The 15,000-nt window shown below is 53.5% G+C and overlaps 1 protein-coding gene across 1 annotated transcript in view; it reads left to right on the plus strand.

The window, feature by feature from the left end:
• LOC142073469 (uncharacterized) overlaps positions 1-15,000 on the plus strand; it is a 136,161-nt gene that overhangs the window by 47,136 nt on the left and 74,025 nt on the right. The window contains exon 2 of the mRNA XM_075133309.1: positions 9,609-10,047. Coding sequence (XP_074989410.1) covers positions 9,609-10,047 — 439 coding nt within the window. The remainder of the gene's footprint in view (positions 1-9,608; positions 10,048-15,000) is intronic.

The following is a 15,000-nucleotide window of genomic DNA, read 5'->3' on the forward strand; positions in this document are numbered from 1 at the left end:
GGAGCCAGGGCCACGCAGGCAGGAGCGGGCCACATCGGGGAACCTGACCCGTGTGGATGAGAGCTGTGTGACTGCCAAAGGGCTCCTGCCCCTGAGCAGGAATACGCGGCTTTGCACTGGCTGTGTCATTCCCTTAGGCCCCACTGGGATCCCTGCTCACTGGGGTCTTCTCCAAGCCCCTGTGTGAATCCATGTCCCCTTCCTCTCCCTGCAGTGAGACCCCCCCTGAGCTCTCCCTCCACACCCACCGGGGATCGCAAGTGCTGCCTCTCTCCCCCGACACGACGGCTGGTGACCGGGGGTCTCTGCACCCCGCCCTGGCACTGCCCTGCGTAGGCCACACAACCAAGCCATGGGTGGGACTTGAACCCACAACTGCTAGTGAGCAAGCTGCCTGCACTGGTGGCATTAGCATTGTGGCGAGGGGGAGGGGGGGACAAAGAAATGTTTCCGCGTGAGAAAACAAATGTGGAGCGCGGTTCCCAGGGCCGGGGTCTCGGGAGCACCACCACGGGCTGGGGCAAAGGGGCGCCTGCCTGGTCGATCACAAGTCAGAGACGATGCCCAGTGACCCGGCTGTGGAGGGTGGCGTGGCCTGGCAGCGCTGCTGGGAAGCTCGCTGTGCTGACAGGGACACCGGGGCAGCGGCCGGGCATTGGTGGGTCTGAGGGGAAGGCTCCTGGCAAGGGGGGGAGCCCGACGCCGCTGGCAGGGACTAGCACGCAGGGGAGGAAAGGGGCAGGATTCTGCTTTGTGGGAATGTCTGGCCCCTGCTGGGCTTGCTCCTGCGGCGGCTCCCATGGGGTGGCTGCCCGTGGGGTGGCTGTGTTCAGTGGTTACTGACAGGGCCTGGCTGCCCGGGGTCTCTGACATCACTCAACTCCTCTGCTTCATGGGAACCAGAACAAACAGTTATGAGACCTGACAATTTTCACATGTCCATGGGGTCACACCGTGGCACTCCCCTGCCCTCCACATGCCCGTGGGGTCGCACCGTGGCACTCCCCTGCCTTCCACATGCCCGTGGGGTCACACCATGGCACTCCCCTGCCCCCCACATGTCCCTGGGGTCGCACCGTGGCACTTCCCTGCCCCCCACAAGCCCGTGGGGTCATATCGTGGCACTCCCCTGCCCTCCACAAGCCCGTGGGGTCACACCGTGGCACTCCCCTGCCCCCCACATGTCCCTGGAGTCGCACCGTGGCACTTCCCTGCCCCCCACAAGCCCGTGGGGTCATATCGTGGCACTCCCCTGCCCTCCACAAGCCCGTGGGGTCACACCGTGGCACTCCCCTGCCCTCCACATGCCCATGGGGTCACACCATGGCACTCCCCTGCCCTCCACATGCCCAGGTGGTCGCATCATGGCACTTCCCTGTCCCCCACGTGCTTGTGGGGTTGTACCATGGCACTCCCCCTCGGTACAGGCCCCATGTTGCCATTTTACAACCCCCCGTCACTGGTCTTACTCTGGGCTCAGCAGGGGCTGCCTGGGGTGTGTTTGCAAAGCCCCCTGCACAAGGGAGCCCTGTTCCCAGCCCTCCGGCTGCTGCCCTGGTACAAGGCACAGCAATCTAGCAGACTGCCAAGGCCACGGGAAGTTCAGTCCCGTTGTCCTCAGCGCACGTCCTCCTCTTTGCCAGCTCAGCTTGTGCCGGCCTGAGGGAGCCCCTTTGCCCGGGCCCAGCCGGGGCGTCTCATTGCAATGTAGACACACCCTGAGGGGCTGGCAGAGGCTGCTGTAGGTTTTGGGCCGGGGAGACACTGCACCTAATCTTGTTGGAGACGTCTAGAAATGATTGTTCCCTGCCAGAGAGCTGAGCACATCTCTTTACTGTGGGGTCCGTAGGGAAGGTGAGCTGCCAACGGCCTTGCTCCTCTCCCGCCCTGACAGACCCCTATTCTCTCTGAGCAAATTAGCGATGTCAGCCTTGTTTGTAGGCGAGGCCTTAGGGCTGCTCGCTTTGTGCACTGGTGTGAGCGGCCTGTCACTCACGCGGACCATGGGACAGAGGGGGCACTCCTGGGGAAAGGGTGACCGGATCTGCAGGACACGCTTGTCCCCGCCTGCGGGGCTGTGATGTGAAAGATGCAGGGCACTCCAACTGCTCTCTAGGAGAGGATGGGCTCGTGCTTGTGCTCACACTCAGAGCTGGGCTTCCATGGGGTTGTAAAAATTAGAGAGGACCCATATTCCCATCATCTGTTTTCCCTAGTGAAGGGTCCATACGCTGGACCACACTATGTCTCTTCACACTGCATACACCTGCTGCATGCAGAACGTGAAGACATGGGATTCCACGAGTTGTGCGTTTCAGAGACACACAAATCCTGTCACTGTGACTTCTCTGGAAGCAGAGCAGAAGTACGAGGAGGTGAGTGATGGTTCCCCTGTGCTCCCGAGACACAGCCGGGAAAGAGGGCTGGCCTGGTGGCCAGAAAGGGGGCAGAGTGAGAGGGGAGACAAATCTGCCACCTTTCCAACTGCCCTGCATGGGGAGAAGGGAAGGGAGAATTGTGTGTGCCATTGTTTTGGGAAACATTCAGTAGGTACCATGATGGGATCCATAAAGCACCGAGCTATCGAGTCAGGACGCCTGGGTTCTCCTCCCAGTGCTGTCACAGAGTCATTGTGTGCCCATGATGGTCACTTCGGCTAGAACATTCACTGATTTTGGCTGCCTTTCCTTGGAGGCTGGAGGATGCTGATGTTGTCATGAGCTGGTCTCCCAAAACCAAAGCATGCCTGACCCCTCTCTGCCACTTTCCCCTACAGTAAATCCCTGGGAGTCTTTGTGCCCAGCAGGGCACAGATGGGAGCCAGGGGCCTGAGATGGTAACAGGAGGGTTTCACCTCTGCACCACTTAGCAGTGGAAATCTTTAGGGTACACACTCCCTGCATGAGACACCAGTGTCATTCAAGGCTAAGCTAAGCTTCTGTGACAAATCTGAACCTGGCACACATAGCCCGGCTCTGAGTAACCCTGCTCTGCCCTCCGTGATGGAGACTGAAACACCGTGACTTTGAAGGAGTGAATTCTCCTCGGGGTGGAGTTTTTGACAGACTCATTCCAGGTTTCCTGCACTTTACCTGCGTTTCCGTCGCTCTGCTCTGACCCTTCCGGGCATGTGATCTCCGTGTCAGCAGCAGCCGGCTGCGGGTTCTGCGCTGCACAGCTCTGGTAACAGAGGAGAGCTGGCTAGGAAAGGGAGCAGTGCTGGGGTAGGATGGGAAGAAGGGGGACTGGGTTTCCGATAAGATCCACAGATGACACCATCTCCCTGTGTCTGGGGTGAAGCACGTGCGGCAGCCAAAGAGGAGTAAAGGACCCCAAACAGAACCAGGAACACTAAGCAATGTGGTAACTGACACATCACCTGCCAAATGCGCCTTCTAGGTCTGAGGCAGGGCCAGAGTCAAGGAGTGCAGCACGCGGCCAGTGTGCCGGCCAGTGTCCCAGAATGCATTACAGCAGCCTGGGAGTGGATCTAAGTCACACCGGCTGCAAACAGCAGCTGGAGATCAGTCAAGTGAGGGATAGCTCAGTGGTTTGAGCATTGGCCTGCTAAACCCAGGGTTGTGAGTTCAATCCTTGAGGGGGCCATTTAGGGATCTGGGGCAAAATAAATAAATAAATAATGGGGATTGGTCCTGAGGTCCCTTCCAACCCTGATATTCTGTGATTCTATGAAGTGGAGAGAAGCCCTGTTCTCTCCCCCTTTGTCCCAGCAACTCCCCTTACCCTGATAGCTGCAAAGGGGTGGCGTATAGGCTGCTATGCCACCTCCGTACCAGTAGAGGCACCTTCTACACCGGGGTGATTCTGCCCAAAGTCAGATTATTCATTGGCTTTACAACCCAGATCTGCTGGCACATGGGCATGGCACCACGTCCCCACCCAGCACCAGAGGACCTGGCCATTACTGTTGTATTCCTTCCCTCCACCCTGCCTCTGTATTTCTCTGCTTAGGGGTGCAGTGGTGGGTCTGTAAAGCACCTGGCCCACCTGTGCAAACAGCAGTAACAAATAAGAGCAGAATGGAAAGCTCGGGAAGGTGCAGAAGCGTGCCCCCTTGGAGCCGGAGCTTAGCATGTGCAGTAGCTCTGGGCCAGCGGGAGCAAGCCCCGGGTCCCTGTCCCTGCTGCCTCCTCCACAAAGACCTGTCACGAGGGGATGGCACACTGATAGCCTGGCGATGGAAGGCACTCACCACCAAGGGCTGCGCTCAGGTGTCTGTTCCGATCTGAATCTGCTGGCAGAAAGGCCCCGTGGTCCCTCCGCAGCCCCTCTCTCAGCGTTACAAGTGTTACTTAGAATTCCACTGACCGCTCTGAAGAGACATTTCGTCTTCATCAGGGACTGGAGGGCAGAGTGGGCAGAGGGCAATGCTGACACCCAGGCGGTTCCTGGAGCTGTTACACAATATTAATGCTGCTGCTGTCTCCACTGCTCGGACTCCAGCTCCCTAGAACTGGGTGGAAGGACACTAGTTTATTGCCTGGTGCACGTGCTATGTGGTCTGTCCTCTCACAGCAGGGAGAGACGGTTCTTCTCTCTAGGAGACACAGGAACTCACAGATTCTGTCTCCTTTCTCCTCATGTTGGGCACTAATGACACAATCAATGCTCACTGATTGTTGAAGGCCGTAATATCAGGCTGCTATCAGCCAATGTGGCAATTGCACAGAGACCTGGTGTCTCCATCAATCCCAGCGCAAGGCGAAGATAACAAAAGCTATCCGGTTCAGCAGGGATGAAATAATGGAGTGAGCGCGTATTGCTCAAGTTGAACATCCTGTATTTTAGGGTCATTTGAAGCAGCCTGCTGCTCTCTCCTTCCCAAAGGAGGAAGTAGATAAGACTGGGAACTCCTGGCAAAAGGGATTCTTTTGCACTCTGATTTATCAGTGACTCAGGGTATGTTGGGAATCGTTCGGTAGAAGTGAGTGTCACAAAAATGTCTCTCTGCTTTTATCTGAGGTGGGGGAAGCATCTGACTTTTAGGATGTGAGGTTTCTACCAAGGCTTCAGAATACACAATAGCTCCCTTGTGACAAAGGGGGTTTTAGGGTTTATTGTCTGCTGCCATAACTGGGTGGGGGGAAAGCTGGAGGAGCCCTTTACAAACCAGAGACTTAGGATGTGCTTGCATATTCTGTTCCAGATAGCAGTACGTGCCTGCCAGGCAATGTGTGCCTGCCTGATCTGAACAGACCCGTGTGACCCGAAGTTTAAACCTTCGGGTATTTGTAGAAGGTTGTCATGTTCCTCCTTCGTAATGACGCACCGAGCTTCACCAGTGCCCTCTCTCTCTGGCCTCAGGATCCAGCTCTGCACACGTGTAACTCTCTTAATCGTTTCTTGGTCTGCTCCTTATCACTCTTGGGGCTTTGCAAGTTGTGCATCAAGAAACGAGAGGAACATGACTGCAGATATTCCCAGAACATATCCCATCTGAGAAGTGTTCCCAGTAAATCTGGAGTTTGTGACAAATTAGATCAAGAAGAAAAAAAATAGTGAGGATGAAAATGTTTCTTAATTTATTATTTCCTTGGAAATTTGCAAATGAGTCCCAGTTTCATGACTTCCAAGCAAAGCCAGCTCGCATCTCTGGAAAAACACTGTCGAATTCAGGTGATTCCTAGATGGAATGGGATTATTTTGGGTTATGCGTGTTGGCATTAGTGTTTCGAAAAGTAAAGTTAATTGCAGACCCTTAAAATAAAGCAACCCCTGCATCTCAGGAACAATAATATTTTTCAAGGGAGGCGACCACATCTCTGCATCCAGCAATTACCAGCCACAGAGACACCTGCTCGGTTATCATGACGAGATCTCCAGATAGCTGGAAAGGGATAATTGCAATGCATTTAATTCAGAAATCAGATGCTACTGGCTTTGGCCTTTCTACCGATATCTGTGGTGTGATAACACTTTAGAGGTTGTGCAGAATACTGAGCTGTCTATTATTTCCAGTGCGCTTCTTCTTTCAACATCCCGCAGTCACCCAGGGCAGGAGCGAGCAGGTTTGTCTGACGTTTTGGACCCATCCCAGGGAGTATTCCTCCTACTCATATCCCAGATGGGACCACTGCTCAGTGCTGGGGGATTGTGCTAGCGGGAGATGTGCTTTCGAACCGCTCCTGAACATGGGGAAGGGAAGTGTGATGGGGGCAGGTTCAAAGTATCTCCCCTTCTTTTCCCCCGTGACCCACCCCAGGCTGCAGAAGGTGTTTGCTTGGTGTGGGAGGGTCCCGTGCCAGGTTCTCGCCTGGATCGTGAACCGGCAGCCTGACCCTGTCTGTCAGTGCTGCAGAAGCACATAGGGACTGTAAGTTACATTCCAGTCAGCACAATGACTGGTAACTGCACTTTGCTCCCTACATCGGAGATGGCAGGGAGCTCAGAATCCAGTCGAGAGCCAAGTGCTGGAGCCTGGAGCAAGGCTGATGTCTCCCACCCAGAGCGCTAGACAACAGCCTCAGCTGGAGCTGGAGAATGGTGGGGCCGGACTGAACTGGACATTACGTTCTGCTAGTAGTTAGAGTGCACGATGCTGCTAGCTCTTGATTGGAACTTCAGGTTGAGTTAAGGTGCTGGATTAGGTACCTGGGGGTGCAGGTTTAATTCCTGGCTCTGACACAAGCTGCCTGTGTGACCTTGGGCAAGGCACTTAACCTCACTGGGTCTCAATTCCTGATTTGTAAAAGATGGACAATTAACCTTCCACTCTCACCCCCTGTGTCTGCCTTGCCGGAACACTCTCTGGCGCAGACACAAACCAGGAGTTTGTACAGTGCCTAGCACAATGAGCCCGGAGCTCTGGGAAGGTGCTTCTGTAACACCAATACAAATCAGCTAATGTCTTTTCTACTTCAGATCATTTTAAATGGAGCTTGTAAAAGTCCAGAAAAAAAGGTTTTGTATTTTTCTTCAATCAAGCCGAGATGGAGAAAGGCTGAGGGCAGCTGTCTTGTGAAACTCTGGCCTCGTTCAGGAGTGGGGCTTCGTTCCCGAGTGTCTACTTGCTACCATGTGCAGGGATCATTGCTATTAAAAAAATCACCTTTTAGACCATTTTGAAGAGTGCCCATTATAGCCTGTGTCACGGAGTCCCTGGGCGATGCTCTGGAACTGCTCCCCATGAAGCCAGTCAGGACTCTGGGGCAGTCGCCTTTCTGTGAGCAGCCTGTCTTCAGGACACGCAGCTCACACAGCTTCCACCTTCCTGGGTCTGACCTCGGAGCATTCAGCATCCTCTGCCCCTCCGTGCGCTTCCCACAGCGAGTCCGCTCAGGCGGGGCTCCTGGGGAAGCCAGAGGGTCCTGCACCCCAACTTCGCAGTCAGACGTGACTCTCAGCCAGCCAGTAAAACAGAAGGTTTATTAGACGACAGGAACATGGTCTAAAACAGAGCTTGCAGGTGCAGAGAACGGGACCCCTCAGCTGGGTCCATTTTGGGGGGCAGTGAGCCAGACAACCACGTCTGCACTTCACTCCATGTCCCAGCCAGCCCCAAACTGAAACTCCCTCCAGCCCCTCCTCCTCTGGGCTTTGTTCCTTTCCCGGGCCAGGTGGTCACCTGATTCCTTTGTTCTCCAACCCTTCAGCTCTCACCTTGCAGGGGGGGAAGGGCCCAGGCCATCAGTTGCCAGGAAACAGGGTGTCGGCCATTCTCTGTGTCCAGATCCCTGCACACACCTGCCCTCTAGGGCTCTGCAATGATCATACACCCTTACCCCACCACCTAGATACTTAAGAACTGCATAGGGGAAACTGAGGCACCCCCACACTATTCAGAGGAAACATTAAGAACAGGCCCACTTCGTCACATCTCTCCCCCCTTCGAGATCGAACTGAGCGGGGTCACTTTACCCGGTGACCTGGGGAAGTTTGAAGCCACCAATGTTCCCATGGATGCCCCAGCATCTCTCCCGTTCCTTGGTAGGAGTTACACCAGGCCCTTCCAGTTTCACGCCCTCCCTTAGGTCGGGGGTGGTCGATAGCACTAGCAGGCTGCATGTGGGAAGGTTTCTGCAGCCCATGCCCTTTGGCCACCCCAAAACCCCAGGGGGTCAAACTGGGATTGGGTTTTCTCCCAGAGCTCCAGTCTGGAGGGCTGCAATTCGGGCTCTCTTGGTTAAGGGCCCCCATCTTGACCTGGGCCACATACTGTTCACTTACAGAACTAGCATGGAGACATCCCTTTCCCAACAACCTTGTCTCCCCAACAAGCTGGCCAAACACAGCCACTTGGTTATAGGACGGTATACCTTTCTTAGCCCTGGTCTACACTAGGACTTTAGATCGAATTTAGCAGCGTTAAATCGATTTAAACCTGCACCCGTCCACACAATGAAGCCCTTTATTTCGACTTAAAGGGCTCTTAAAATCGATTTCCTTACTCCACCCCTGACAAGTGGATTAGCGCTTAAATCGACGTTGCCGGCTCGAATTTGGGGTACTGTGGACACAATTCGATGGTATTGGCCTCCGGGAGCTATCCCAGAGTGCTCCATTCTGACCGCTCTGGACAGCGCTCGCAACTCAGATGCACTGGCCAGGTAGACAGGAAAAGAACCGCGAACTTTTGAATCTCATTTCCTGTTTGGCCAGCGTGGCAAGCTGCAGGTGACCATGCAGAGCTCATCAGCAGAGGTGACCATGATGGAGTCCCAGAATCGCAAAAGAGCTCCAGCATGGACTGAACGGGAGGTACGGGATCTGATCGCTGTTTGGGGAGAGGAATCCGTGCTATCAGAACTCCGTTCCAGTTTTCGAAATGCCAAAACCTTTCTGAAAATCTCCCAGGGCATGAAGGACAGAGGCCATAACAGGGACCCGAAGCAGTGCCGCGTGAAACTGAAGGAGCTGAGGCAAGCCTACCAGAAAACCAGAGAGGCGAACGGCCGCTCTGGGTCAGAGCCCCAAACATGCCGCTTCTATGATGAGCTGCATGCCATTTTAGGGGGTTCAGCCACCACTACCCCAGCCGTGTTGTTTGACTCCTTCAATGGAGATGGAGGCAATACAGAAGTAGGTTTTGGGGACGAAGAAGATGATGATGAGGAGGTTGTAGATAGCTCACAGCAAGCAAGCGGAGAAACCGGTTTTCCCGACAGCCAGGAACTGTTTCTCACCCTAGACCTGGAGCCAGTACCCCCCGAACCCACCCAAGGCTGCCTCCTGGACTCAGCAGGCGGAGAAGGGACCTCTGGTGAGTGTACCTTTTAAAATGCTATACATGGTTTAAAAGCAAGCATGTGAAAGGATTACTTTGCCCTGGCATTTGCGGTTCTGCCTTTGCAAAAGGTTTCTGGGGAGGGCAGCCTTATTTCGTCCTTCATGGTAGGACACTTTACCACTCCAGGCCAGCAACACGTACTGGGGAATCACTGTAGAACAAAGCATTGCAGTGTATGTTTGCTGGCATTCAACCAAAATCCGTTCACGCGGTGGGAGGAGGCAAAATGCGACCTTGTAACGAAAGCACATGTGCTATGTATGTAATGTTAACTTTCAAGGTTTACCCTGAAAGAGTGTAGCCACTGTTTTATAAAATGTGTCTTTTTAAATACCGCTGTCCCTTTTTTTTTCTCCACCAGCTGCATGTGTTTCAATGATCACAGGATCTTCTCCTTCCCAGAGGCTAGTGAAGCTTAGAAAGAAAAAAAAACGCACTCGCGATGAAATGTTCTCCGAGCTCATGCTGTCCTCCCACACTGACAGAGCACAGACGAATGCGTGGAGGCAAATAATGTCAGAGTGCAGGAAAGCACAAAATGACCGGGAGGAGAGGTGGAGGGCTGAAGAGAGTAAGTGGCGGGCTGAAGACAGGGCTGAAGCTCAAAGGTGGCGGCAGCGTGATGAGAGGAGGCAGGATTCAATGCTGAGGCTGCTGCAGGACCAAACCAGTATGCTCCAGTGTATGGTTGAGCTGCAGCAAAGGCAGCTGGAGCACAGACTGCCACTGCAGCCCCTCTGTAACCAACCGCCCTCCTCCCCAAGTTCCATAGCCTCCACACCCAGACGCCCAAGAACACGGTGGGGAGGCCTCCGGCCAACCAGCCACTCCCCCACAGAGGATTGCCCAAAAAAAAGAAGGCTGTCATTCAATAAATTTTAAAGTTGTAAACTTTTAAAGTGCTGTGCTTAAAGTGCTGTGTGGCATTTTCCTTCCCTCCTCCACCACCCCTCCTGGGATACCTTGGTAGTCATCCCCCTATTTGTGTGATGAATGAATAACGAATGCATGACTGTGAAGCAGCAATGACTTTATTGGCTCTGCAAGCAATGATTAAAGGGAGGAGGGGAGGGTGGTTAGCTTACAGGGAAGTAGAGTGAACCAAGGGGCGGGGGGGTTCATCAAGGAGAAACAAACAGAACTTTTACACCGTAGCCTGGCCAGTCATGAAACTGTTTTTCAAAGCTTCTCTGATGCGTACCGCGCCCTCCTGTGCTCTTCTAACCGCCCTGGTGTCTGGCTGCGCGTAACCAGCAGCCAGGCGATTTGCCTCAACCTCCCACCCCGCCATAAACGTCTCCCCCTTACTCTCACAGATATTGTGGAGCACACAGCAAGCAGTAATAACAGTGGGAATATTGGTTTCGCTGAGGTCTAAGCGAGTCAATAAACTGCGCCAGCGCGCCTTTAAACGTCCAAATGCACATTCTACCACCATTCTGCACTTGCTCAGCCTGTAGTTGAACAGCTCCTGACTACTGTCCAGGCTGCCTGTGTACGGCTTCATGAGCCATGGCATTAAGGGGTAGGCTGGGTCCCCAAGGATACATATAGGCATTTCAACATCCCCAACAGTTATTTTCTGGTCTGGGAATAAAGTCCCTTCCTGCAGCTTTTGAAACAGACCAGAGTTCCTGAAGATGCGAGCATCATGCACCTTTCCCGGCCATCCCACGTTGATGTTGGTGAAACGTCCCTTGTGATCCACCAGAGCTTGCAGCACTATTGAAAAGTACCCCTTGCGGTTTATGTACTCGGCGGCTTGGTGCTCCGGTGCCAAGATAGGGATATGGGTTCCATCTATAGCCCCACCACAGTTAGGGAATCCCATTGCAGCAAAGCCATCCACTATGACCTGCACATTTCCCAGGGTCACTACCCTTGATATCAGCAGATCTTTGATTGCGTGGGCTACTTGCATCACAGCAGCCCCCACAGTAGATTTGCCCACTCCAAATTGATTCCCAACTGACCGGTAGCTGTCTGGCGTTGCAAGCTTCCACAGGGCTATCGCCACTCGCTTCTCAACTGTGAGGGCTGCTCTCATCTTGGTATTCATGCGCTTCAGGACAGGGGAAAGCAAGTCACAAAGTTCCATGAAAGTGCCCTTACGCATGCGAAAGTTTCGTAGCCACTGGGAATCGTCCCAGACCTGCAACACTATGCGGTCCCACCAGTCTGTGCTTGTTTCCCGAGCCCAGAATCGGCGTTCCACAGCATGAACCTGCCCCATTAGCACCATGATGCATGCATTGTCAGGGCCCATGCTTTCAGAGAAATCTGTGTCCATGTCCTGATCACTCACGGGACCGCGCTGACGTCGCCTCCTCGCCCGGTATCGCGTTGCCATGTTCTGGTGCTGCATATACTGCTGAATAATGCGTGTGGTGGTTAATGTGCTCCTAATTGCCAAAGTGAGCTGAGCGGGCTCCATGCTTGCCGTGGTATGGCGTCCGCACAGAAAAAAGGCGCGGAACGATTGTCTGCCGTTGCTCTGACGGAGGGAGGGGCGACTGACGACACGGCTTACAGGGTTGGCTTCAGGGAGCTAAAATCAACAAAGGGGGTGCCTGTACATCAAGGAGTATTTCAGGCAGGACTGCACGGAGGGTTCCAATAAGAAATGGTGCACCTAAGTTATCGTTGTTATTGGAACAAGGAGGTTAGCCTGGCCTCTGATTGATACATGGCTAGATTTACCTCGCTGCACCTTCTCTGTGAGTGACTGCAGTGTGACCTAGAGGAATGAGTCCCCTAGACAGGGGAGGAGGCAAATGAGTACAAAACAAATCTGGTCTATTTCTTGTTTTGACCCACTCCATCTATCTTTTACATCTTTGGCTGGCAGCAGACGGTGCAGAAGGACTGCATGCCATCCACATCTCATGGCTGCTTGGCAGAAGATGGTACAGTACGCCTGCTAGCCATCCCCATCTCTTGCCTGCCTGGCAGAAGATGGTGCAATACGACTGCTAGCAATCCTCATCTCTTGCCTGCCTGGCAGAAGATGGTACAGTACGACTGCTAGCAGTCCGTATCGCCTGCCTGCTCACCATAAGACGGTTCAATAGGACTGACTGCAGGACTAAAGAGAATGACCTGGTCAAGTCACTCCAAATTTAGTCCCTGCGCCCATGTCTGCCCAGGCGCTCCCAGCCGACGCGGCCAGGAGCACCTCGGACACGATGAGGACGACTACCAATCGTATTGCACCGTCTGCTGCCAGAAGGCAAGGGGTTGCTGCTACTGTGCAGCAAAGCCGTACCGCGTCTGCCAGCACCCAGGAGACATAGGGTGACGGTTACCTGAGCGGGCTCCATGCTTGCTGTGGTATGGCGTCTGCACAGGTAACTCAGGAAAAAAGGCGCGAAATGATTGTCTGCCCTTGCTTTCACGGAGGGAGGGAGGGAACGGGGGCCTGACGACACGTACCCAGAACCACCCGCGACAATGTTTTAGCCCCATCAGAGCGCTCCATTGTGACTGCTCTGGACAGCACTCTCAGATGCCCGATTGTTTGCCATTGCTCTGACGCTGGGAGGGGCGCTTACAGGGTTGGCTTCAGGGAGCTAAAATCAACAAAGGGGGTGGCTTTACATCAAGGAGTATTTCAGGCAGGACTTCACAGAGGGTTCCAATAAGAAATGGTGCACCTAAGTTATTGTCCTTATTGGAGCAAGAAGGTTAGCCTGGCCTCTGATTGATACATGGCTAGATTTACCTCGCTGCATCTTGACTGCAGTGTGATCTAGAAGAATGAGTCCCCTAGACAGGGGAGGGGGGGGAAGCAAATGAGTACAAAACAAATCTGGTCTATTTCTTGTTTTGACCCACTCCATCTATCTTTTACATCTTTGGCTGGCAGCAGACGGACTGCATGCCATCCACATCTCATGACTGCTCGGCAGAAGATGGTACAGCACGACTGCTAGCAGTCCGTATCGCCTGCCCGCTCACCATAAGACGGTTCAATAGGACTGACTGCAGGACTAAAGAGAATGACCTGGTCAAGTCACTCCAAATTTAGTCCCTGTGCCCATGTCTGCCCAGGCGCTCCTGATCGACCTCACAGAGGCGACCAGGAGCACCTCAGACATGACGATGACGGCTACCAGTCGTACTGTACCGTCTGCTGCCACAAGGCAAGGGGTTGCTGCTACTGTGTAGCAATGCCGTACCGCGTCTGCCAGCACCCAGGAGACATAGGGTGACGGTTACCTGAGCGGGCTCCATGCTTGCCATGGTATGGCGTCTGCACAGGTAACTCAGGAAAAAAGGCGCGAAATGATTGTCTGCCCTTGCTTTCACGGGGGGAGGGAGGGAACGGGAGGCTGACGATATGTACCCAGAACCACCCGCGACAATGTTTTAGCCCCATCAGGCATTGGGATCTCAACCCAGAATTCCAATGGGCAGCGGAGACTGCGGGAACTGTGGGATAGCTACCCACAGTGCAACGCTCCGGAAGTCGACGCTTGCCTCGGTACTGTGGAAGCGCTCCGCCGAGTTAATGCACTTAATGCACTTAGAGCATTTACTGTGGGGACACACACACTCGAATTTATAAAACCGATTTCTAAAAAACCGACTTCTATAAATTCGACCTTATTCCGTAGTGTAGACATACCCTTAATAGCTTTCACTCCATCTGAGACCTTCTCAAAGCTCTCCACACTGGATCTTTCAACAGGAAAGTCAGTGGATCCATTCACAACAGAAAATTTCTGGCTGTTAGGAACTGAAACTTTCTTGATTAAATCACTTTCACACCCTTCAGTGGCAGTAAACTGCTTGCAAAGACTCCATGAGGATTCCTTTCCCGAGGGCTTTTCTATGCAACAATTCACCCCCTCCCAGAAATTCTGCTCTTACCCTCTTTACCTAGGGCTTGCTCTAGGGGAACACTTTCCTGAGCAACTACAGACTCTTTCTGGGTCTCCCTTACATCCAGAATCACCTCTGGCCCATCAGGCGGATTCCTACACAATCCCCTTTCATGCAAACTTACAGACTTCCTAGATAAAAGGTTAGAAGCATTCTCCTTCCCTTTGCCACACACAAGTTCAGGAATCTTTTCCTTCTTGCTACAGGTTTCCACACCCTCAGTAGGTTCCACAATCACATCACCTTCCTGCTCTCCTTGTGCCCTGGCTAGGATCTCACCCTGATTAGACAGAGTTGCTACACCCTTTCCCAGCCACACACTAGCAACAGGCAAAATACAAGCACCAGAATTGTCTGGTCTCGGGGATTTTACATAGACCCTAACTGGATGCGACCTAGTTACAGGGCCATTCTCCCGAGCAGACAGAAACTTAGGACCCTTCCCTTCCTGGGCTTTTAACTGAATCCAGAACCAGCTCTGAGACAACTGCATGACCCTCAACCATCACAGGCTGAAAGGCCCCTTCTGTCTGCTCCACAGACCAAGAAGAGCCGGACACACTTTCTCCTTTACCAGACACACAGGTTGGGATCTCATTCCCTTTGTCCCAGCACACAAGGCTGGTCACAGACAACTGCTTGGAGATCAGGGTAGCTCCCTCCATAGGCAAGTCAACACCCCTGACAGACACAGACCCATTTCCTTCACTGTCCCAATTCTCCACCCAGCTAACAGGTAAGGTCCAGGGACTCTCATCTTCCACTCTCCTCGCCTTCCCACCCTGCTGACTGGACACAGCCATCAGCTCACAAGGCTGCCTAGGCTCATCCAAACTTCCCTTACCAAGCACCTTGCCACTCCCCACAGA

This window comes from Caretta caretta, chromosome 10 (genome assembly GCF_965140235.1).
Source record: "Caretta caretta isolate rCarCar2 chromosome 10, rCarCar1.hap1, whole genome shotgun sequence".
Classification (NCBI taxonomy): domain Eukaryota; kingdom Metazoa; phylum Chordata; order Testudines; family Cheloniidae; genus Caretta; species Caretta caretta.